This window comes from Eptesicus fuscus, chromosome 15 (assembly GCF_027574615.1).
Source record: "Eptesicus fuscus isolate TK198812 chromosome 15, DD_ASM_mEF_20220401, whole genome shotgun sequence".
NCBI lineage: Eukaryota > Metazoa > Chordata > Mammalia > Chiroptera > Vespertilionidae > Eptesicus > Eptesicus fuscus.
Window position 1 is genome coordinate 29,314,792 of NC_072487.1, and position 25,388 is coordinate 29,340,179.

General features: G+C 45.7%; 2 protein-coding genes across 2 annotated transcripts in view; one reads left to right on the plus strand and one right to left on the minus strand.

Moving 5' to 3' along the window:
* GLDC (glycine decarboxylase) overlaps window positions 1-21,232 on the plus strand; it is a 73,934-nt gene extending 52,702 nt beyond the window's left edge. Inside the window, exons 17-25 of the mRNA XM_008145005.3 lie at window positions 2,287-2,412; window positions 3,829-3,978; window positions 5,202-5,314; window positions 6,437-6,578; window positions 9,029-9,140; window positions 16,782-16,877; window positions 18,246-18,418; window positions 19,768-19,848; window positions 21,089-21,232. Of these exons, the coding sequence (XP_008143227.2) occupies window positions 2,287-2,412; window positions 3,829-3,978; window positions 5,202-5,314; window positions 6,437-6,578; window positions 9,029-9,140; window positions 16,782-16,877; window positions 18,246-18,418; window positions 19,768-19,848; window positions 21,089-21,232 (1,137 nt within the window). The remainder of the gene's footprint in view (window positions 1-2,286; window positions 2,413-3,828; window positions 3,979-5,201; window positions 5,315-6,436; window positions 6,579-9,028; window positions 9,141-16,781; window positions 16,878-18,245; window positions 18,419-19,767; window positions 19,849-21,088) is intronic.
* Window positions 21,233-22,008: 776 nt separating this feature from the next.
* UHRF2 (ubiquitin like with PHD and ring finger domains 2) overlaps window positions 22,009-25,388 on the minus strand; it is a 78,572-nt gene continuing 75,192 nt past the window's right edge. Inside the window, exon 17 of the mRNA XM_054727036.1 lies at window positions 22,009-22,157. The gene's annotated coding sequence lies outside the window, so the exon portion shown is untranslated. The remainder of the gene's footprint in view (window positions 22,158-25,388) is intronic.

Sequence of the window (25,388 nt, forward strand, 5' to 3'; positions counted from 1 at the left end):
AAAACGGATTTGAGGATACCACCGCATAACCAGCATGAGATGAGGAGCCATTCAAAAGAGGCACAAACTCGCTGTCAGCAGAAGAGTGACAGAGTACTTCCATGTGTGGCTCCGGTTACAGTTCTCTTTTTGTGCACTCGTGTTTTTACTAAGTAGACGACTTTGCCGTTTTTGAGGAAACAGCTGTAAGCTAAGTTTTCCTTTTGTAAGCCCGTTTTATAATGTGCATCCATTTCTCTTCAAGGGGTTGCAATATTGGTTCTGATATTTAAAAAAAAAAAAAAAAAAAAAAAGGAGCCTGGCTGGCATGACTCAGTGGTTGAGCATCAACCTATGAACCAGGAGGTCACGGTTCATGCCTGGTCAGGGCACATGCCTGAGTCTTGGGCTGGGTCCCCAATGAGGGCATGCAGAAGGCAGCTGGTCAATGATTCTCTCTCATCATTGATGTTCCTATCTCTCCCTCCCCCTTCCTCTCTGAAATCAATACAAATAATTCTTTTTTTAAAATAATTATTTTCAGGGTGCTTGTTGCTTTTTTTTTGTTGTTTTCTTTTAGGAAAAGTCTGTAATGCATTTTCCTGTACTGGGGCATCGTCCGATCTATTTGAGCATGTGTTTTTGCCTGTGTTCATGTGATTTTGGGGGAGGAAATGAAAGTGATTTAAATCTGGGAATTCTAGCATTGCACCCACCATCCACTTTCCATAAGAATTTGATAGATCTTTAAGTTGTAGGTCTTGACACACTTTCTCTTGATCTCTTCAACCTGAAGTGGCCCCCACTTCCCTTATTCCAAGTCCCCCCTCCCTCGGCCACCCCCCTCGCACTTGTTGGCTGTAGACATTTATTTATACACGTGGCAGCGTTGTCAGTGAGCACAGGGCAGACATTGACCACATTTAGTGCTTAGTTTATGATTCTCATGGGAACTGACAATTCATTGCACAGAATAAACAACCCATAAAGGGTGAGACTGGGAGGCTTTGGAATTCTGTCTGCCCTTGTCACGTCTCTCGGATCGCAGCAGAGCCAAGCAGGGCACAGGCACTGTGATGTGGGCTTTGAGTCCTGGAGTTGAGCTTCTGATGTTTTGTCTTTGTCAGGTGGTGAGTGCGTATTCTAACCGAGACCAGGTTAGAATGAGCCCAGGTGTGTTTTTGGTGTGCTGGGATAAAGGAGCAAAGTACTCAGGGAACATTATTTGGGCATCCAAACAGAAACTTCTCTTTTGGACAATGTTTTGCAATACGGTAACAATGAAATTGCAGCAGATTTTAAGGCGCTAGTGGTCAGTTTAAATAAAGGAAGTGGCGCCCATTTAATTTGTGCTCCAAGCATGTTGTAGGGCAAGCAGGTCAAACTTGTGGCCCGTGGGCCGCATGAGGCCCACAACGAATATTTTTGTGGCCCAGCCAATATAATGATATATAAGAAACGTTTTAATAAAAATTTCATAACTTAATTTTTATAATATCCTGTTATACATAATTATTAATAACGAACTACAATGTTCACTAATGACTGATTACTATAATCGTGTTGCATTCATTTCCCTTACGCGCCTTATGTGCAGGCGCACCATTTCTCTCCACTTAAACTAGCAGCGAATATTTTAGCAGCTGATTGCCAAGTCATTAGTCTTGTACTGACTTGTTTAGTGTGTGCACCAGGAAATATTTTGCTTTCGGAGGACAAGAAAAATAGGTTTATTTGCATTACACTTATTAATTTGTGCAGTTATTTAGTGTCTGGTAAGTTAATGTTCAAGAAAAAAATATTAATTTTTATTAAAATGTTCTATTAGCCCTGGCCAGTTTGGCTCAGTGGATAGAGCGTCGGCCTGTGGACTCAAGGGTCCCGGGTTCGATTCTGGTCAGGGGCTTGTACCTTGGTTGCGGGCACATCCCCAGTGGGGGGTGTGCAGGAGGCGGCTGATCGATGTTTCTCTCTCATCGATGTTTCTGGCTCTCTGTCCCTCTCCCTTTCTCTCTGTAAAAAATCAATAAAATATGTTAAAAAAAATAAAATAAAATGTTCTATTATTTTATGTTATGATTACTCATTTATTCCAGCCCTTTGTACTCAGCATGTCTCTATCGAAATAAACCTACGTTTCTATGAAAATTGAAGCTTTTGTTTATTGCGGCCCACATGAACTTAAACCTTGTTTATTTGGCCCGTGTTAGCCTTTGAGTTTGATATGCTTGTTGTAGGGCTTTTCTGTCATTATGAATAGCCGGGTGATTATTTATCCTCCTTCCTTCCTTTCATTTCATTCCTAAGGTTTGCCTCATTCCGAAATCAGCTCATGGGACCAATCCCGCAAGTGCCCACATGGCAGGCATGAAGATTCAGCCTGTGGAGGTGGATAAATATGGAAATATCGACACAGCTCACCTCAAGGCCATGGTACCCATCTTCCACTTAACAGATGGGAGCGGTTTGGGTTGGGAAGAGGTGGTGGGGGTCAGAGGCTGGATGGTTTATATCAGCGTTAGCTTCTTCTGCATCCTAATTAAAAGACTGCAATTCCTCCCCTGAATGGGTCTGGGGAAAATGGCGTAAAGTCAGAAAACCTAACCGTTTCTGTAAGAACAATAAAAGGCAACAGTCACAGTTTTGCTCCAGAATTAAGCTGACCACAGTCTGGCCTTCCACTTGTTTCACCAACAGGGAGCAGGTTCTTTAAATTGAAATCCTATTCTCTAATTTATGCATGAGTAAGAAACTGAATGAATTATTCATGGTGGTAGTAAGGGTACTCCTTGCAGGACCTGCCTACTCCTGCCCAACCTACCCGTACTCTTTCCTCCATTAATAATCAAACTGGTAGCCACAGTGTTTCTCAATCTTTGTGTTGGGAATTAAAACATAAATGTAGATTTTGCAAATGCTTGTGGCCATCCCAGCCATTACCTGCTGAATATCGGGCAGCTTTCCACCCTCCTTTCTAAAACACCATCCCCCACTCCCAACCTTCCAACCTCCAGGAAGAGGTTGCCTAGCAACCGTATCTGCTTTCCACTGGTGGACTGGAGGCTGCATCTTAAGAGGGAAGGAAATCAGTTGAATAGCAATGTGATTTTGTCAGGGTTATTAGGCATGGAGTCTGGGAACTTCAAGTAACTGATTTCAAAAGGGAAGCTGAAAATACACAACAATGCTCATTCACCTCCCCTCTTCCAGCAGTCCACAAAGTTTTTACCAACAACTTATCTTGGGCCAATATAGGTTATTGACATTAAAATTTTGTTTTCATTTTCATACAAGCCTGCACTGACTTGCTGGCCAGGAAAATGGGAACTTTTTCACATGCTTTCCTTTTATATATGCTTGCCTTCTGTCAGGAGGAAAACTGAGGGAGATTTCTTTCATCAGAGCAGGAGCACTCCTTGTGGGAATTCTAATTTCCATAGAACGGGAGGGAAAGGGAATAATGGCAAGATGAGCAGAGAGAGATTAACTGTGAAAATATACATGTTTGGAACTAAAAAGATCTGAAATCATTACGGAGATGACTTCAACCAAAGAAAAACCACTTAAGAGACTTGAGCCCAATCTGTCCAAAAATCTTCTGAGCAGTGTTTTTGGTCTTGACCATGGAGACCTAGCCTGAAGGGATCTTGTTATTTCTTTGGAATGACTAATGAAGGGAAACATGGCTGTGGATCTTTTATTGTTGGCATCATACTTTAAGAAAATTTCAGAAATGAAAAGACCAAGAATTCATCTTTCTTAATCCTTTAAAATAAAAAGCAAGGGTTTGTTTGCCCAAGAAAGAAAGGTTTCCTCCTTTGTCTCCTTCTGCCATTTTTTATCCCACAGGTGGATAAACACAAGGAGAACCTGGCAGCAATCATGATCACGTACCCATCCACCAATGGAGTGTTTGAAGAGAACATCAGCGATGTGTGTGACCTGATTCACCAACACGGAGGCCAGGTCTACCTAGACGGGGCAAATATGAACGCTCAGGTGGGCAACACGAGATGGGATCCCTGAGAAAACTGTTAAGTGAAAAAAAATTTTTTTCTCTGACCTTTTGAGGGTTGTCTTAAACATGACACTGTATTCAGAACTGAGGATGACAGTTTCAAACAAAGCCCCCCGAGTTTCACTGAGATTACAGATCCTAAATAGGTGATGGGGGACGCTGGGGAGGAGGCAACATGGTTGAAAGGAAGAAGGGAATGAGTTGAAAGCCTTTAGCTTGTCACAGGTGTGATCCCACTGCGGGGGTGGGGGGTGGGGGGGGTGCGAGAGACAAGCTCACCTGACTGCCTTCCTGAGGGAATTCAGACCCACGTTCTGGCCACCCGTGAATGTTGATCTGCCATGACCTTGGACAAGCCATTAAACTGGCTTCAGCTTCCAGCTTCGTTAGTGTGAAACAGCTGAATAGTTCTTTCCCTGAGGGCAGATCCTGACCAGAGTGGGGGGAGGGAGAAAAGGAGAAGGCTTGTGTGGTGTGCAAGGAGTGTCATCATCTCTCTCAGAGACTTCCTAACGTATTTCTCGTGGCTTATTTGTTTTACTATTTCAGACTCTTTCTGCTTTCCTTTGCTTCTGCCTGATTCCCTTTGTAAGTGTCGTCCAGAGATTGTCTGTTGCTTCACTAGCAGAAACGCATTCTTTATCTCTGCCCACATTCAAAACCAGCCAAAGTGGCAGGGACGCTCGTTGAATGTTGTCATTGGCATCGGGATGGTCTCAGGAAAACTGTCCGCCTCCCTTCCTCTCCCTGGGCTCAGCATCCTCTTGGGCAGCCCTCCAGCTCCTCCCATCAGGGTGCCCAAAGGAGCCCTTCGGGAAAGTGCGGGAGGTGGAGGGGGGGAGTAAACTGCTGGGGTGAGAGGTGCCTGTGTCCGTTGGGAGGAGTACAGCCGCTCTTGTGCGGGGGCATTTTCTTTCTCCGCTCAGCGGGTGGATAATTAGGAATTGACTATATATTCAACTCTGTATTTTAGAATCTAAACTAGGCTAAATGGTCAGCTGCCGTTTCCACAGAAACCACAAGGCATGCCGCCTATGGAATGCCAGGCTCCCCTGCAGGCCTCAGCCAGGACGGCGGGTGTGCCTGTGAGCAGCTCCGCCTGCTTTTCCTCCGCGGGGAGGGCCCGCAGCACACCATGGCCGCCTCTCCAGGGCACCCTTTCCAGTTGGTGGCTTTGACTTTTGGCCCTTTCCCGTTGTGGTAGGTGGGAATCTGTCGTCCTGGAGACTTTGGGTCTGATGTCTCGCACCTGAACCTTCACAAGACCTTCTGCATTCCCCATGGAGGAGGCGGCCCTGGCATGGGGCCCATCGGAGTGTGAGTTCTGGGCTGCGGGGTTCAGCATGGCTTTGGACGCTGGGAATGAAAGCACAGCCCCACACCTGCTATTATTCCCATTGAGGTCTCCAGGTGGCGAGGTTACCTGCCTATGTAATGTGCCTACAGGGGCTGGGACAGGAGCAGTGAAATAGATGCTTTTAGGGTATGTCCAAAGAAGACCATAATTAGATTTTATTAACCATAACGTTGGATCGGCCACACTGAGCTCCCATTCATGCACAGGCAGGGCACGTTTACGAAGAGTAGTGAAGAGGGAGCTTTGCTGGAGTATTGTGGATCAGAACTGGAATAGTAGCACCTGGAAGTGCTTTTTCAGACTTAGACTTCTTTCTCTTTAAAATCGGCGGACGGTTACATTGAAAGTGACTTACCGAACGACAACAACTGCAAAAGAATTCCTAGCAGAAAGTGGCTTTGAATTCTTATTACATCTGAGATATGTAAGGAAAAAAATAAGCCTTATTGTTAGAAATAATTGGATGAAGTCAAAATAAGACCAAAGGAGTGTCTTGTCGATGTTATGTATCGTTTTACACTGTGAAATCAAGTCATCTTATGAAAATGAGGCTAAGCAGCCATGTCCTGAGCTTCAGTCTTCCACAGATGTGCAAAGGGGCCAGTCTTCGGGGTTGCTCGGAGTCTGCCCCCTGCTCTCTGCTTTCCTTTTAGATGGTCATTACTTATTGTACGTGGAAGGTGGGGTGAATGGTTCACATGCCGGCCTCTGAGGTGTAGCCCCATGGGCTTCTTCCGAGCAGCATCCTTCTATGTCCCTTAGGTGCCTCAGGACAGAGTGTGGGGCTGGGAGGGAGAGGGAATGGGGCTGGGATGTCCGCACATCCGGGTGAGCCTGCCTCAGACAAATCCTCCACCCCGGTTCCCGGGTGAGTCCTGGGACACCCGTGGCTGGTGAGCCGTGCTTCCAGTGGAGGAGGAAGGCCGGGACACTTCCCGAACATCTGCCTTCGCGCTGCCAGGTCCCCTCCGCACCCGGAGTTCCTCTCTCGGGAACAGAGCTTCCTGAGAGGGCCCGGCGCGTACCTGGCTGGTTGTAGTGGATCTTTTTACATCTTCTGAATTTGTACTTAAAATCTACAGGAAGAAGCATCTTGCCCCTTTCCTACCCAGTCATCCTGTCATTTCGTTAACGTCTGATGAGGATGCCCGGCCCGTGGGTACCGTCAGCGCAGCCCCGTGGGGCTCCAGTTCCATCTTGCCCATTTCATGGGCTTACATTAAGGTGAGGCCTGTGAATGTGTGTTAGGTGGGCGGGGGTGTGTGATGTGTGAGTGGGGAACTAAAATCGCAGACTTCCTTCTTCGCTTGAAAATGAAAAAAAAAACAAACACAAAAAACCCCACAATCTGAGACGTGATTAGTGAAGACTGCCAGTGTTTTGGGTGGAAGAAACCATCCTACAGAGATCAGCTAAAATGCATTTCATCTCGTCTTCATTATGCTATTTCCTTTGGGTTCTCACAGCGGGTTTAACGTCAGAGAAATGAACACACCAGATCTATTTTTCCAGACAGAGTTTAAGTTCTATGAGTCATGTGGATATTCTGGCCACGTCATCTGGTTTCCTGGAGGATTTGTATGACCTCTTGCGAGTGAAAAACAGTGTGCATACTAAGTCTTACACTTGGTTGAGGTCCTGGGATAAATTCTAGGAATACATCTTACTTCACTTTATATTTCTCGGAAGCCTGGAGGATCAGTTGAAAAGTAGCAGACATTTGCTGATGTGGTGGTTTCCCGAAGCTCTTTGCCCTTTACGGCCTGTGGAACTGCCCTCTCGGGGGTAATTAGACTTTGTCAGAAAACAGGCTTCCTTCCTTTGTGTTCCTCAAAAAAACCCCACAAAAAAACACCCACTAGCACCAGAGTTTATGCAGCTCTTGTTCAAACTGGCCTGCCCGCCTCCTAGGCTGACGAGACTGGGTATTGGATAGGAGCATTCCTTCAGCTGCTAATTAGAGCAGCCTTCCCGCATTGGCTCCCCTCTTTAAAGGAAGGGTGGCTTCTGGTGAAACAAAACCTCAAACTCAGCTATGCAAATCATGCCGGGTGGCTCGCTGGGGCTGGCTGTTCTTCTTGAGCAGTGTGGCGTTTATGATTCTTAAGGAAAACTCTCTGGGAAGCTGGAACAACAATTCTGTACCTCAGAGGCAAAAACCTTCTTTTTAAAATGACCCTCGAGTTACTTTGCAACGGGGAGACAACAAAAACCATCATAATAAAGGCCTGCTTCTTTGCAAACGGAATCTAATAATTCCCAGCTTCCTTTTGGTCCCAAGGTCCTGTAAACCTCGGTTATTGGCTATGGACCTGTTTGGGTTGGAGATGATTTCCCACAGATAGAAAATAAACGCCCCAGGCTGGTTTGGCCATGTGCCAGGAACCCCAGTCAGAGCCTCAGTGTAAGAGTGAAAAATAAAATAGGGTTTAAGCGGCCCCTTGGCTTGGGGCCTTGTCTTTATTTCACCTGGACTCTAGAACTACCTTTTCTCTCCCTGTTTCAGTCCATCTTGGACATTCTCCCTAAAGGCCCCAAGTTCACTCCTTGCTTCCCTTTGCAATCACCACTGGGTCTCATTAGCCTACATAGAATTCTTAGGGGATTCTCCAAAAATGCACATGCCTAGGTCCCGGAGAGAATCAAATGCAGCGTATGTAGGGGAGGCCTTGGGCCATCGAGCTGCTCAGTAACTCTGAAATACAAGTCAAAAAGCTAGTCGCTGAACCAAGTCCAAGTCCTCCCTAGCACAAGTTTGAGGCTTGCCAGAGGCAGTCACAATGCACCAGGCTCGACAGTAACTCCCAGCCTGCAGCCGTGTGCTTTCCCTTCTACACCTTCCTTTTTGCCATTCTTCTCACCTGGAGTGTCTTCCCCTTTCTGGTCTATCCAAATTCTACCCAGTTTTAAATTTCCACTCACATTCTAACTCTTCCCAGGAACCTTTCTGTGACCAGCCCGGCAAAATGTGTCTTCTCCTGACTTTGGACTTTGGTGCCTCTGTTGTTTTATTTGATGCTTTCTCTTGTGCTTTACATTAGTTATGTATTTAATACCTACCAAGCCTCCATCATATGTGATGTATTCTGGGAAGAAGGTACGCAATAAAAATTGTGCAGTCTTGACTTTACGCTCTTTTCTGGTGATGACCTTCACCCCATATAATCACAGAGACTTACGAACCACCAGAAAAAGGTATAATTGAACCCAGCAGTTGTTAAACATAAATGGCCTTGACTGTGGATAGTTGGAAGATAAACCACACAAAATTGATTCAGTGGGGATTTTGGCCAAGATCCCATGGGATTCTTGGCAATCATCAAGACATCTCAAATTCACAGTAAATAAACAAAAACTCCCCTAAATGAGTATAACCTAAAATAATTCTTTTCCCTTTTTAGATAACACAGTAGTCAGCATCAATTTTACCCTGCTGTAGGCTTTGTTACTATAATAAGCAATGTAAAATTACCATTCAAAGGAGAAAACCAAAAATTGTTTCAGAATTAGAGAGGACTGACAGATGTCCTTGTTAGGGTTTTCCACTCGTGTGCAATTTACAGTGATGGTGGGCTGACTTGCTTTGTTGGGGGATTTCTCCAGAGGTGTCTTTGGTTTGTGCCCGTTGGGTTTACCTGTTCCATAGTTGATGGCTCTTTTTCCCTCTGTTACAGATGATGGGAGGAAAGGGCCTTAAACAAGCCACAGAAGTTGCTATCTTGAATGCCAACTACATGGCCAAGAGATTAGAAAAACACTACAGAGTCCTTTTCCGGGGTGCAAGAGGCAAGTATTAACTTTAGTCACTTTGGGTTTTTCTTGGTCAAACCAAGTTTGTCCTAGTAGATCTGGTTTTCTGCAGTTGCTGGAAAACTTGTGTTTCTGAGTGTATACCAGAGAAAAGTGTACAGTTATTGGAAATGCTTTTAATTTAGCTAACAGATCAGGGGTATCAGCATTTGCAAGGCTCTGCAATGAAGTTAGTTCAGGCCAACAGGAAGCCCACACCACTGAGAGAGATATACGTCAATTCCACGAGCTCCTTACCTTACAAAGCGATATGGGAATGCCCCCCAAGAGGGGAGAAATTCGGATTGGACAGAGGCAGGATGGAATTTTTGGGACAGCCTCTGGGAGGAGCCCGATGAGATGAGCCTGGAAGGAAGTCTACAGAGTCCAGGTAAACAGAGATCCAGGAGAAGCCAGGGACAAAGGAGTGGTCCGGGTGGCGGGAGTGTTGGGTGGGTTGAAGGACGAGTAGGAGGAGAAGGATCCAATGAGGATGAAGCTGGAGAGGTAGTATGGGGCCTTGAAAGTCTTGGAAGGCCCTGGTCTTGACCTCTGAGCCAGAAAGGTTTTTGAGGAGAGGAATGACAAGATTAAGAGAATGTTGAAATCATTAAGACGGTGGCGTGGGATGAACATGCTATTAAAAGTAGAATCAGTGGGTCTTAGTTACTGATAAGTTGAGTGTGAAGATAAATTTTAGGTACGCCTCTTAGGGTTGTAATAGAGGCAATAATATACGTAGGAACAAAGTCACCTCGGAAGTGATGGGAGGGGATGGAGTCAGGTAGACATGCAGAGGACACAACCTCTGAGAGCAGACTCTTGGAAGTGGGGAGACCCAAGAAAGAGTTTCAAAAAAAACAGAACAAAACCCCTCAAGCAGATGGCTACATTAAGAGGGGCCCTAGCCAGTGTTGCTCAGTAGATAGAACGTCAGCCTGTGGACCAAAGCGTCCTGGGTTCGAGTCCAGTCAAGGGCACGTACCTAGGTTGCAGAATCCTCCCTGGCCCGGGCTCTGGTCAGGGCCCATGCAGGAGGCAACCAATTGATGTGTTTCTCTCACATTGATATTTCTCTCTGTCTTTCCCTCTGTCTTCCACTCTCTCTGAATATCAATGGGAAAATATCCTCAGGTGAGGATTAAAAAAATACCTATATTTATTAAAGTAACAGAAACAAGTAAATATTCATTGGAAAAAAAAAAAAAAGAGTGCAGAAGCCCCCTTACTGTGAGCAGGGGCTCCATTCCTGAGGTGGCTTTGAGCACCCCCTACCCCCATTCTTCACAGCCCCTCCCCCCAGAAACCCTCTGCTTGTCCTTCCTGCTGCTATTCTGGCTTCAACTCCTCCCTGGAGCCTCCCTTTCTGGATGAAGAGAACTACGTCCTCCTCTTGGCTCCCTCAGCACTGAGGATTTCTCCCACTTAGTTTATCCTCTGGCTCTGCCACCGACCCCAAACTCCTGCAGGGTGGGGCCTGCGTGCTGCAGTTCTGGAGCTCTCATACCTGGTGTCATGCCTGGCACAGCACACGCCATCAACAAACAAATGCAGAGTGCAGCGCGCAGAGTGCTGGTTGTATCTGATAGGTGTCCTCAAAGGCACCTTTGCCTTTAACAGTTAGGAAGCCTTCAGTCACCTTAGAAAGTAGAGCAAGATGGTGAGGCAGATGCTGGGTGGGAATGGGCTGAGAAGCGGGCTGAGGTTGGGGAGGAGATGTGGGAAGCTCTCATGGTTTGGGGGAGTTTGGAGGTGAAGGGGCGGTAGGAGCTGCTGCTTAGGATGTAGTTTTGTTTTGTTTCCATGGAAAAAGCAGGGAAGAGGGGAGAATGAAGCTTCAATAGAGAGGATAATAGACGGGGAAACAAAGTCACCCTGGAGGTGATGGGAGGGGATGGTGCCAGGTAGACACACAGTGCGTGGGCTCGGAATCGGCGAAGGAGCAGAGGGGACTTGGAGCAGAGACCAGTCAGTAAGCAGCAGCCCAGACTTCGGGCCACAGGATGGGGGCCACTCTTTGGCTTTGGGTTTCTCTGTGCAGGAGAGCGTACGTCTACATCTGTGATTTTTCACTTAAAGGCTGGTCTTGCCTTTAAATATGTACCCAAGGGGTGGTTCTAGAGTTTGGAAACAGAAAAGAACTAAATAACCAGAAGCTAGGGTAGAAATGCTCCCCAGAGAGTAGGAAAGAAAGTTGTGGGTCTCTAAGCAACACAATGAAAGGCTTCTGAAGTGGATATTAAAGAAGCTACCAAAGCTACCAGTTAATTCAGATACAGTTCTTGTGTTGGAATGCATCCTGCTTATATATTGGCCTTCAGGAATAGCTTTAGTATTTGTTTTGTCTGGTTATGTAATAATATATAGGTGCTCAACATGAAAAATTTGGAAAATAAAAAAGTACAAGGAAGAAAATATAAGTGATCCATGGTTCAATCTAGCAGTCACAACTGCGATTAATATGTTGCTGTATTCCTTCTCATCTTAGTTTTAGACAGTTGAGATCATATTGTAAGTACAGTTTGTGTCCAGTTTTTGTTTGTTTCTTGGTGTTTTTTTTAATCCTCATCGAGGATATTTTTCCATTGATTTTTAGAGAGTGGAAGAGAGAGGGAAAGACAGAGAGAAATATCAATGTGAGAGAAACACATCGATTGGTTGCCTCCTGCATGAGCCCCAACTAGGGCTTGGACTGGGGAGGAGCCTGCAACCAAGTTACGTGCCTTTGACCGGAATCGAACCCAAGACCTTTTGGTCTGCAGCCTGACATTCTACCCACTGAGCCAAACCAGCTAGGGCTTGTGTCCTATTTTTTTTAACTTATTTTATATTGTGACTAGAGGCCCAGTGCACAAAATTTGTGCACTCAGAGTCCCTCAGCCTGGCCTGCGCCCTCTCAGAGTCGGGAAGCCCTCGGGGGATGTCCAACTGATGGCTTAGGCCCTAAGCCGGCAGTCAGACATTCTTACCACTGCTGCTCTTGCCAGCTGTGAGCCTGGCTTCTGGCAGAGCAACGCTACCCCTGTGGGAGCGCACTGACCACTAGGGGACAGCTCCTGTTGAGCAACTGTGTGTGTCATATAGCAACCGGTCGTTCTGCCTTTCAGTCAATTTGCATATTAGCCTTTTAGGATTATTTCCCCATGCCATTACATGTTCTTTGAAAGTGACTGCATCAATTCTATTGTATGGGTATACCACAATTTCAGCAATTCTATAGGTTTTTCCCTGAGTTGTTTGCATTTCTTAGATTAAAAAAAAAAAAATCTCTGATTATTTCCTTAGGTTAGAGTCGCAGAAGAGAAATTATTATCTCAGAGGCTATGAATTCACTGAAGCTCTTGATATATAGGCCTGGTTGTCCTCCCAGAGACTTTGTACTGAATTTTTTCACCGTTAGCAGATGAGAATGACCATGGCACCAGGGCCTAGTGAGCACGAAAAAGCAATGCAAACCTAAACCAAAATATCTCTGCCAACTTGATGAGTAAAACGCCATATGTTTGCTATAATTTATCAATATTTGTTTTCTATTTTCACATTTTTTTATATTGACATTTTCCCTTATGATTAACTTTATTTGACAACTTCATTGGGATAGAATTCACGTACCACACAACTCGCCCACTTAAATGTACAACTTGGTGATGGTTAGTAAGTGCGCAGAGTACTGTGACGCCCGGTTTAGTTGCTTAAAGCAGGAATGCTTGTTGCCTGGACTGTGGGGGATGGGTGGCTCTCCAGGAGAGAGGAGAGCGAGCAAGCATTTCCCAGGTGCCCACCACGTGCTCAGCAGTTCAGTGACTTCTTGGGTCCCAGCCCTCGGGGATTTGCAGCATAAAAAAGACAGATACATTTTCCGTTTGTTTTGACATTTTACCCCAGAATTAAATGATGAATCCTATTTATCATCCCAAACAGAAAAGGGCTGGTGAATACAGACTTTATTACCCAATCCCAAAGTTCATGAAACCAAAAATTGTCTCATGTTTGGTCTGGTAAACACACTCATTACACAATTTGAGCCTTTGTATTTTAAGGCCTAGAAAAGAATTATCAGTTTACCTCCCAAGGGCCCAAAATAGAAATGTTTTTAAACATATTGTATTCCAAAATGTCTAATGGCAATATTCGAAGACCATTATTCATTTTATTCCTATTTACTAGCTCTAAAAAAACTTCAGAATTACCCCTGACTATGAGGCAACAATTTTAATGAACTCCAGGCTTCCCTTTATGAACCATTTCTTTGAGAGATTTGAAAATACCAGCTAAACGGTTGAGGGTTATAGTTTTGCGAAGCAAAGAAGTGGCAGGCAAGAACTGGGATGGAGAGCAGCAGTAGTATACCTTGTTAACGGAGAAATTTAAAAAATTCACACGTGTCTACTCTTGTGGGGGGCTAAGTTCACTTTTTAATCTAAATGGTGTTCCTGTCAGTGGAGTAGACAACTCTGTTCATATCCCATTGTTTTAACTATGTTTTAAAATCTTAAATGCCTGTCCTGTTTTGTCCTTGGACAAACCTAACGCTGCTCGGAAATTCTTGTCCCTGAATAGGTTTCCCTGTGGCCTTTATGGGCGGGCATGGGCCTCAGGAGCTGGGCCCCCTTATCCCTGGCTGGAGAGTAACACCCCCTGAGGCCCAGTGATGAGAGAGAATCATGGATCGGCTGCCTCCTGCACAGCCCCCACTGGGGATCAAAGCCCGCAACCCAGGCATGTGCTCTGACCGAGAATCAAACCGTGGCCTCCTGGTTCATAGATCGACCACTGAGCAACACTGGCCAAGCTCAAGAGGGGTTTTGAAAAGTCCTTTTTTTCTGCAGCACGTTCTATAGCCTTGGAAGATCATTAACACCCAGGGGTTGGGAAGGGCCGTGTTCCAAGCCTGGAGCCAAACCATTTTTATTTTGCTTTTCCATCATCCCACCCCCTCCTTTCCTTTGCTCCTTTGACTTGCTGTCTAGTCAGACTCTCTGTTATAGTCACGGTCAGGCCCAGCGGAAACACCTCCTCAGTGAAAATGAAAACTTGTGCTGATCAGTTTATATAATTTCTACTTCAGATTGCCCTGACTCACCCTATACCATAGAAGGTTTGTATATCTTTCCTTCTTAAAAAACTGCAAACAAAGATGAACATCTTGGGATCTGGCCTCCAAAAGCCACCAAGTTTAAATTTCACCCTTTGCGGGGCTCAGTAGAGGGAGAGCGAGAGAAAGATGCTGACATTCCACTACAGTTCCCATCCGAATGCATAACATCTGAACCTCATTTTGAAAATGGAGCTCTTCCCAAACCACTAGGCTGTGGTGGGGGCCCCTGCAGATGAAGCCTCAGTGTTAGCAGCGCTGGGCTGGGCTGGGCTGGGCTCGATGGGGCCTTTCAGCTATTACTGAACCTCTGGAAGAGTCTGCTCCCTGCCCAGCAGCAAGAGCAACTCCTCTCCACCCTCATGTGTCCCTCTCCTCCTCCTCCACGGCCTCTGAGTGTCCTTCAGCGCAGCGGTCGCCAACTGGTGGTTCACGGTGGTCCGTGAGGTCCGAAAGGTTGGCGACCGCTGCTTCAGAGCATTAGCCTCCTTCCTTAAGTCATTGTCACAAGGCTGGCTTGGCTGCCAGAGGCTCAGAGAAGAAAGGTCAAGGGTTGGGCTCCCCAAATGGAGTAGCGTAATAGGGCATTCAGGATTCTGGGAATTAACAGTTGATGAGGACTTTCACCTCATGATCTTCCCCCTGATCATTTCAACTGGCACTTTCCGCCCCCCACACCTGTGAATACAACTTCCTACGCTGGACTCACACTCCTCACAAATGTAATTGCCATCGTTGTTAGAAAGCATGTGTTAAAAGTAATATGCACCTGGGTCCGGGTGAGGCCACGCGCCTCTGGGTCCGGGTGAAGCCGGATCCCGGGTCCAGGTGAGGCCGTGTGCCCCTGAATCCGGGTGAGGCTGGGTCCCGGGCCCCGGGCAAGGCCGCGCGCCCCTGGGTCCAGGTGAAGCCGTGCCCCTGGGTCCGGCCGAGACCAAACCAGAGGGAGTCGGACCTGCGTTACCACCATTTGTCCACCATCCAGAGCTGAGGGGTCAGTGCCGACATGTACACATAAGGAACTGGTGGACATTGAAACTGGGTCTCAAAAGAACTGTTGGTCCAGAAAGAAACTCACTACAGACTGATTCATTTGCCTGTCAGCATAACTATTATTGCTCGTCTCACATTCAGTTCTTATAAGTATATATCTAGTGACACATGATCTCGCTCATCTAGGGGAAATGATGAACAACATAGACTGATGAACAAGAACAGAACCAGAAACAAGGAGGCATCGATCGGACTATCGGGCCTCAGAGGGAGGATAAGGGAGGGTGGGGAGAGGGGGGAGAGATCAACCAAAGGACTTGTGTGCATGCATATGAGCCTATCCAATGGTTAAGTTCAACAGGGGGTTGGGGCATCCGTGGGGAGGGGTGTGGGAAGGGAATGGGGGGATGAGGACAAATATGTGACACCTTAATCAATAAAGAAATTAAAAAAAAAAAAGTAAGTAAGTATGCAGTAACAGTGTATTCAAAGCCTCAGGATCTCATACTTTTATTTCAAACAAAACCAATTTATTCATATGTGTTCACTACATAAAAAGCAGAGCCGTTCACAGACTCTATTCAGGGGCTGCTAATGCCTGGAGCTATTCTCTAGGCTGAGGACTTGTCTGCTCCAAGGACCTGTAAGTAATTCATTGTTTGCTGAAAATCAGCAAAGCAGGTTAAGAAAGAGAACATTATTATTTCATGTACAGATGCTTTCCTCGAAAGAAATTCATCAGTTTGTGTGGGCATGGAATTTGGGGAGCTCCCAGGAATGTTGTTCTATATATGAAAATGCTGACTTGACTTTGGTGGTTTTTGATGATGGATGGGTGGTCAGCAGCTCATGCTGGGGAGACGGCAGCCTGGGCATAGAGAGGCAATCCGTCTACACCGCTAGAACAGAGTGAGCAGACCCCTCAGAGATTTTGGCCTTATCAACTCCTTGCCACTTGCAGTGTGTTCTTTGACAACTCTTATTTCTGATTCTCAGTCTGAAACTGAAACTTCAAAAGCCCCTTTGAAGAACCACATAAAATTCTGTGTCTTATGGATATATATATATATATATATATATATATATATATATATATATTTATAGTATATTTGCACACAGACAGAAGAAACAGTTATTGGAGGTTTGGGGGAAAGTTGCTGAAAAGGGTGTCAATGGATCTTTAGCTTTAGAAATATTTTGTATATAGGATCAGGTCTGTGATGACTGTTGCAATTAGATTTTAGGTTAGAAGTAATCTCATCCCCAGAAATCTCTGCTGAATGTTTCATCGGAGCCTTAGCACCAAAGTCCCACCTCCCATTAGCTTCTTGGCTCAAGGGTGTGTTATGCACTAGGATCGGATACATTGGCCTGGCATGTTAACCATTTTTATTTGCAGTAAGAACAGAGGAAGTCTTTGTTTCCACCTATAAACTTACCAAGTGCCCATGCATTTCAATATGCATTAAAAGGATGATCTATTTGCCCATTTTCTTGTGTAAAACAACAAACTGATGCTAATCTCAAGATGAAACAATTTTCCCTAACAGGTTATGTGGCTCATGAATTTATTTTGGATACAAGACCCTTCAAAAAGTCTGCAAATATTGAGGCTGTGGATGTGGCCAAGAGGCTTCAGGATTATGGTGAGTGGCCTCCTGGGAGCGACCCTAGTAGGGGGTGGGGGAGGGGGGGAGGGGGGAACTGGGGCTTTTGTCATTCACGCAGCTGCTGGAGCTGGCTTGGACCACTTCCTGGAGGCACAAACGAATGTGCAGTCACCACAGGAAACTGATCCATAGGCGAAGTGGGGAGCCCAGGGTTCTAGGCAACCTTTAAAGTGATAGAGAAAAAACTCTCCCTTACGACTGCATTTGTACTGCCCTTGGAAAGATAAGTCATGCATCTTGACTCCACGCAGCCAAGAAGTCTGTATAGTTAACAAAATTAAAAATCCCAAAGAAAATGATGGTTGTTCTCTACCCATGTTTCTGGCAAATTCTTATTTCTTTCCCATTCCTGGTGAACAGAGAGGTCCTTGAAGAGGCAAGGTGGTATAATGGGGGAAGAAGCGGAGCAAGTTGCCTGTAGAAGTGTGAGAGATGAGTGGCGTTTTATATTCCTATTTACAACCATTTCAGGCGTGACACAGCTGTTTCCGCTGCTTCTAGAGATGAGGAATAGGCATATGTTTTCACAGCGGTGACACAGTTTCCTTTGAAGGATTTTAAGAGACGCAGGCCCTTTGTATATTAGTGGATGCTTGCTCAGCACAGCCCTTATTGAAATACATTTTCTTAGTGACATTATTAATCATATCAAAGACCCTTCAGTCCTCAGAAAGGCTAAGTTGGAGAGAACTTTGCCTTTCAATGGATGTGGAGTCCCATCTGAATTTTAATGATGATTTTTGAATGACTTCTTTTAATAAGTAAAATGAAAACTTTAATAATTTAGTAGGTTTACTACTGCATCTTAATGGGAGTCCCGTGTGTATGTTTGAGGGTGTGTGTGTGTGTGTGTGTGTGAGACTCATTCTCTCGCAAATGAATGATCTTATTATGCAAAGTTATACAAGCCGGAGAGTGGTTTCATTAATGAAATTAGCAACTGCCTCATCAAAATCTCCTCTTGACTCTTCCAATAACCTGACTCAGACTCCTGGCATCTCACGTCTGACTGCAGCAGCATTTGGAGGGAGAGAGAGAAGGGGCCAGGAGGGAGGTGGTAATTGAAGTTACCATCTAGTACTTCCAAACTTTCAAGTCCCTAGTACTATCTCCAGCCTTGATATTACCCACCCTCCAACCCTCTCTCCTTCCCTCCCTTTCTTCCTTCCTTCCTTTCTTTCTTTTTTTGTTAATCCTCTCCCAAGGATATTTTTTCATTGATTTTTAGAGAGAGTAGAAGGGAAGGGGAGAGACAGAGAGAGAGAGAAAACATCAATGTGAGAGTGTCTCTTCCAAATAGGGAAGGTCAAAATTAATGTCACATGTTCGCCTGTTCCCTTGCAGGATTTCATGCCCCTACCATGTCCTGGCCAGTGGCAGGGACTCTCATGATTGAGCCCACTGAATCGGAAGACAAGGCTGAGCTGGATAGGTTCTGTGATGCCATGATAAACATTCGGCAGGAAATCGCCGACATTGAGGAGGGCCGCATCGACCCTCAGGTCAATCCACTGAAGGTCTGTAGTCACTGACTTTATTCAAAATGTCCCATAGAGGATGAAATGGTTGGGCCAGTGTGTCAGCAAGCCCTGAACTCCCTCATCAGAAGATGATATTCTTGCCTAGAATCAAGGCCATTCTTCTGAGGTGATGCATTCATTACTTGGAAGTTTAAGTCTTGAACATGGCAGTTACTCAGGTGTAATGTAGGTATTTTCTATGTCTTAACGTTGTTTATGTCCTTGTTTTGGGGGTTGTGGCAGCTTCACACCACATGCTCCCAACCGGTTGCCAAAGAGGGAGCAGAGGCCTAAGGGCTCCAGTTAGTTGAGGAAGTCTTATTCTGTGTCTCTGTTTGGTGCACTCCAGTGAGGTTATTTACCTCATAAACTCAGGGTACAGGTAAGTTCTTACATTAAAGACAAGCAGTTACCTCTTAGAACACCTGGGTTGTTCCTTGGCCTGAATGTTTTATAATGTTTGTGGCTTATGTTGGAGAACAATTTGTTAGGCATTATCCTGCCTCTTCCAAAACATGTTCATTTCATATCTCGTGAGAGCCCTAAGTTTCTCATTAGGTCCAGATATTATTAAGCCGGGGTAGCATGAATTGAGAACACCATGAAGGCTGTGGTTGTGTTGTGGTGGCTCCAAGCCGGACAACACGTCTGAGATGCTGAGCAAGTTTCAAAACTGCCCAGCAGAAGGTGGAGTGCAGGGGCCAATGGGTGGCAGGAGAAGGCAGGTCCCTTACTCAGTGTGAGTGTGACAGGGTAACGAAGGAAGACAATATGATCATTTGTACTATTTCCCCCCCGCCCCCTAGCCCCCATACTGCTGATTCTTTCGGGATTTAGGCTGTTTTTAAAATGGCAATAGATGTCTAAAGGACATAATACTGAGTTACAAAAGCAAGTGGAGAATAATACTCATAGGATGATACACGGTTTAAGAACTATGCTATATGCTCTTTATTAATATGCGCAATAATAGTATAAAAACATGATAGGATTGGTGAACACCAAATTCAAGGTAGTGGTCATCCCTGGGGAGGAGGGCAAACAATGAGGCGGAGCGGGGAAATCCAGGCAGCTTCAACTGCCTCCAGTGGTTTTTATTTTAAAAGGTTAAGCAAATATGACAAAATGTGGATTGATGTTGGTTAGTAGATGTGCTCATTATATTACCAAAGCTTTCTGATATTTGAAATATTTCCCAATAAAAAATTTCCTACCAAGATTTCCTTCCCCCCCAAATTGAAACAAAACAACAGCCTCCTCTGTCAACGGGGTCCCGTTAGAAGCTCCGTGACGGGGGAGAAGGCAGTGTTCTGCTCTGATCCCTCTCCCATCCATGTCTGTCCCAGATGTCTCCACACTCCCTGACCTGCGTCACGTCCTCGCACTGGGATCGGCCGTATTCCAGAGAGGTGGCAGCCTTCCCACTCGTAAGTTCTCCTCGGAAGCTGACTGTGCTAGCTGTGAGAGTGTCCACGGGCCTGCGAGGGGCCATCGCCTACTCTGAGGGGCTCCCACTCTTACAGTCTCATAGTAACTATCTATGGGACACATTGTGAAATGTGGGCCCTGACAAGGGAAGTCCACAGAGCGTAGACGTCTCTGAAGTCAGAGTCTGAGAATCTGCAGGGCACACAGTGGAGGAAGTCCCAATAGGAGACCTTGTCAAGTAGATGTTTTCTCCCACCATCCAACAGTGAGATGGCCCCAAATGTAATTATTTCTTTTTCTTTTTAATGTATTATGTCACATTTTTAAAAATATATATTTTTTTATTGATTTCAGAGAGGAAGGAAGAGGCAGAGATAGAAACATCAATGATGAGAGAGAATCATTGATCAGCTGCCTCCTGCAAGCCCCCCATTGGGGATCGAGCCCACAACCTGGGCACGTGCCTTGACTGGAATCGAACCTGGGACCTTTCAGTTCGCAGGCGGGACGCTCTATCTACTGAGCCAAAGCGGCTAGGGCTATTTCTTTTTCTTTTTTAAATATATTTTATTGATTTTTTACAGAGAGGAAGGGAAAGGGATAGAGAGTTAGAAACATCGAAGAGAGAGAAAAACATTAATCAGCTGCCTCCTGCACACTCCCTCCTGGGGATGTGCCTGCAACCAAGGTACATGCCCTTGACCGGAATCGAACCTGGGTCCCTTCAGTCCACAGGCTGACACTCTATCCACTGAGCCGAACCAGTTAGGGCTATTTCTTTTTCTTTTATGGTTCTTATATGAAGGAGAAGATGCTGCGTAGTATGTTTGATGGGATGAGAACATTTTAGCTTCTTATACTTTTTGTTTTGTTTTGTTAATCCCCACCCAAGGATATTTTTCTATTGATTTTTAGGGAGAGTGGAAGGGAGAGAGAGAGACAGAGAGAGATCTATGTAGAGAGACACATCGATTGGTTGCCTCCTGTATGTGCCTCGACCAGGGTCAGGGATTGAACCTGCAACCAAGTACATGCCCTTGACTGGAATCGAACATGGGACCCTTCAGTCTGTGGGCCGACACTCTATCCACTGAGCCAAACCAGCTAGAGCTAGCTTCTTGTACTTGTTGGGCTAGTGGTATACTAGGCTGTGGGAGTATCATTGTAATATCCTCTCACAAGATAAACCTCTCAGAATATGGGAATATGGCAGAATATCTTCGTCCTTTGTTCTTACAGCCCTTTGTGAAACCAGAGAACAAATTCTGGCCAACCATTGCCCGGATTGATGACATCTATGGAGATCAGCACCTGGTCTGTACCTGCCCGCCCATGGAAGTTTATGAGTCTCCATTTTCTGAACAGAAGAGGGCCTCTTCGTAGTCTCTCCCTGAGTCCAAGTGACTGACTTGATGCCTCTCTCTGGAGCATTTGATAAGCAGGAAATATTTCATCAACTACCCCAGACTCAAGCAGGGGTTTTATATACTGTGTATATTTTTGTAATCTCTGTCAAGGTAAATGTAAATACAACTAGGGTAGTGAGTGGGAGCTCACTGTTGGAAGACTGATTTGCTTCCATGCCTCTGCCTCCACATGTAGCAGTTGATGTTCAAATTGCCTTGATTGGTGGCCATTTTTAGTGTTTTTGCATAGAAAATTTGGGGTGTGCTAGGAACTTTAACTTTCAGTGTAGCAAGTTCACAGACATTGTAGAGGCTATATTGATAGACATTTTTTTGTTCCAAATAAGTCCTTAGGGACTGTGCCAACTGTGGAAAATCCCAGGGCAAATGTTTACATTTTGTATACACTGCGGAAATCTTCCTTCCAACTAATTTGCCTAATCAATAATAGCATTTGAGCGTTTTCTCTTTTTTCACGTGTTTTTTTTTTATCTGCAATTATTAGTGTTCTAATAAAAGCATTTCAATTTGAAGAATGCCTTCTTGATCCAGTTTTCATTCTTCTGTCCATGTCCAAGATCAGAGGGATTTGAAGGGTAAGAATACCTAACCCACTAGCCACTGTTCCATTACCAGCTTTGTCTTTGGCTAAAGAAACAGTGTGTATGCCTTGGTTCGCACTTTGGCTCTTTTTGGTAGAATCGTGTTAGGTTGCGGGTAACTGAAACCCAACTACAGAAGTTTAATCAGATAGTTTATTTTTTCTTGTTTAACAGCAAGTCCAGAGGTAATAAGCCAAGGGCTAGTGCTCCTTCAGTCTTTCTGTTCTGCCTTGCTTTGTGTACAGTCTTCATCCTCATAGTCCTGGATGGCTGCTGCATATCCAGGCATCACATGCCATTCTAGATAGGAAAAAGGGGGAGAAAACGAGAGACAAAAGGCAGATGCCATCCAAGTTGGCTTCTTCTGAAATGCTTTCCAAGAGGCTTCACCCAGTAACTTATGCTTAACCTTTAACTGGCCAGAACTGGTTCAAATTGCCACTCCTAGCTGCAAGGGGTATGGGGAGGACTTTTAGCTGGGCATGTTACTGCCCCAAAGAAAATCAGGAGTTTCTTAATTGAAGAAAAGGGGAAGAATGGGTTTCAGGTAGGCAAGTAGCATGCCTGCCACACATGTTTCTCCTAGAAATAGCAGACACTGCAGATGGTCTTCCCTGATAGTTATTAAGCACGTACGCTAGCCCCGGCTACTTGGTTCCTCGTGTGGCAGTTGTTATGAATAATGATCTAGACAAAGGTCTGAGTGCTCTATTGAATGCTCTACAAGTGGTCCACTTACTCTCACACTTTAAAACAAAGTTTGTAAAACAATTTATTTCAGCCTAACTAAGCAGTAGAGAAGTGATGGGATCCATGGCTCCTTTTTAGCATACGTTTTTATTTGTTGGTTGCTTTTAGAGAGAAGGGAGAGAGAGAAACATGGACTTGCTGTTCCACTTATTTATGCATTCATTGGTTTATTCTTGTATGCGCCCTGACCTTGGATTGAACCCACAACCTTGGTGTATTAGGACAGCACTCAAACCAACCGAGCTACCTGGCCAGGGCTAACAAAATAATTAAATGATTACTGTCTATGGAGTACTTCTAGGAGTCAGGTACTATTCTAAGTGTTTAAAACATATTATCTCATTGGAACCTCAAACATTACACTTTTACACATGAGCTGAGTGGTATGGAGAGATGCGTAAGGTCACACAGCTGGGGAGAGGGAGAGCCAGAACTTGAACCCCGGCTGAACAGCTCCAGTGCCCACCGAGGAAAGCAGGCTACCCCACTGCCAACCTGAGACTGCCCTTCCTGTACTGAAAACCAGGCTCTCCACCCAGGCTGTCCAGGGCTGGGTGGCCCCACCGAGGAAGGACAAGCAAAACAGATTGTGGAGGTGAACAGCAGTTTTCTAATTTCTTCGCCAGGCTGCAAAGTGCTAGGTTGAATGAAAAAGTTGCTTCCCCAACAGCTCAGACATTGCTTGCCCCCAAATATATCAGAGGCAAACGCAGGTGGCTAAGAGTCGAGGTGAACTATTTTTTTGTTGTTAATCCTCACCTGAGGATATTTTTCCATTGATTTTGAGAGAAAGTGGGAGAGGGAAAGAGAAACATTGCTGTGAGAGAAACACATCAATTGGTTGCCTCTTGCATGAGCCCCAGCCAGGGCCCAGGCTGAGTAGGAGCCTGCAACCAAGGTATGTGTCCTTGACCGGAATTGAACCCGGGACCCTTTGGTTCACAGGCCGACGCTCTATCCACTGAGCCAAACCGGCTAGGGCTCAAGGGACCATATCTCATACATCAGTGGATCCCCGGTGCTACCTGCAGTGTGTGTTCAACAAACACAAAGAAATATGACTTGAATGAATACAGGGACGCAGTCACCAAGACCAGTATTCCCAGTGCCTTCTGTGAATCCTGTTCAAGCCAAGTACAAAATGCTGGGCCCTCAAACAGTGTCTCTGGACAGTGTAGGATGCTCCCCCCCCCCCCCCCTTTTTTTAAATTGTGGTAAAATATACATAACATTTGCCATTGTATTACCCTTTTTTTCTGCAGCTTAGTGGCATCTAGGACCTTAACAATATGCAGGATGTGCGTTTTGAGCAGTTTGGAAGAGGAGGGGTTTGAGGTAGACACACACACTCCTCTTCTGCCTCGGTCACCCCGTCTCTTCACACCCTGGGAGAGGCCACAGGGCACTCTCAGAATAATCCTTGGCAGAGGCACGGGTTCCGTCCAAAACCCCGTGAAAGCTCTAGATACTTATAGGGGCCGTGTTTTCCAATGACACTGGTGCCTTTCATCCAAATAAAAGATGTGAGTGCCACTGTGGGGTGCAGGAAGGCCTCTGGGACACATAGTTTAGAAGCTGAAGCTGAGATACCAGTGCTTTTAGCGGTTCCCAGGGCTCCCGGACAGACGTGTTGGCTCAGACGGACAGGCTCAGAGATGTTTCCCAGGGCAGTGATTTTTCAAACCTTCGTGTGTCTAGATCACCGGGGGGGGGGGCCTGTTGATGCAGAACGCTGGGCTGGGCCCAGGCACCAAGTCTGATTCAGTAGGTCTGGGGCAGGGCCAGTTTCCATTTCTAACAAGTTCCAGGTATTGCCTCTCAGCTTCCTTTGTTCACATTTCAAGAAAATTTCCAGAACGCTAAGCCTTTAAAGGACGATGAGGGCGGGAAAGATGCTGAACTTAGTCACCCTTGTATTTTTTTTAAATATATTTTTTATTGATTTCAGAGAGGAAGAGAGAGAGAGAGAGAGAGAGAGACAGAGAGAGAGAGAGAGAGAGATCAATGATGAGAATCATTGATTGGCTGCCTCCTGCACACCCCACAGTGGGGACTGAGCCCCCAACCCAGGCATGTGCCCTTGACCAGAATCAAACCCGGGACCTTTCAGTCCGCAGGCTGATGCTCTATCCACTGAGCCAAACCAGACAGGGCCACCCTTGTATTTTTTTTATGCAAATCTTACTATTTTGAGAGGAAATCCCTCTTTGCTGGCTTTGGCCAAGGCTCCTAGGGCTGGAGGAGACTGTGCGAGCCGGTGCCACTGCGCTTCAGCCTCGCTCTCTGATCTGCTACCCTCACTCCTGCCAGCACTGAATCAAGGAAGCCTTTTATTTATTTATTTATTTATAGATCAAAATGTCAGTTTTGGGGAATAAAGCTGATTGGAGACTGTTTTTTTTAAGATCTCTAGCCAGAGGGCTTGCTCTCCATTTTGCCCTTGATGCTTCAGTCTAAGTCTGGGACTCCCACCCCAGGGAGTCTGAGTCTGTGACGGATACACTGACCCAGGATTGCTGCCCTGTCGACCCCAGGTTTCCTGGGTGCTGGTGCAGTAACATGGGTGAATGGAAGCCATCAGCCACCTTCTCTATGGAGAGCAGTAAAAGGCAGGCCTGTGACATTAGCTGAGGCCCTTCCACAAAGAAAATAGGAATCCAGGAAGCAGGAATTGGTGCCCAGTACGGAGCACACTAGTCTTGTAAATCTGGTTATTTTCTTGCTGGGGGGAGTGCAGGGTAGCAATGAGAATATTCGCTCAGACTGCTTTGGTCATATCCC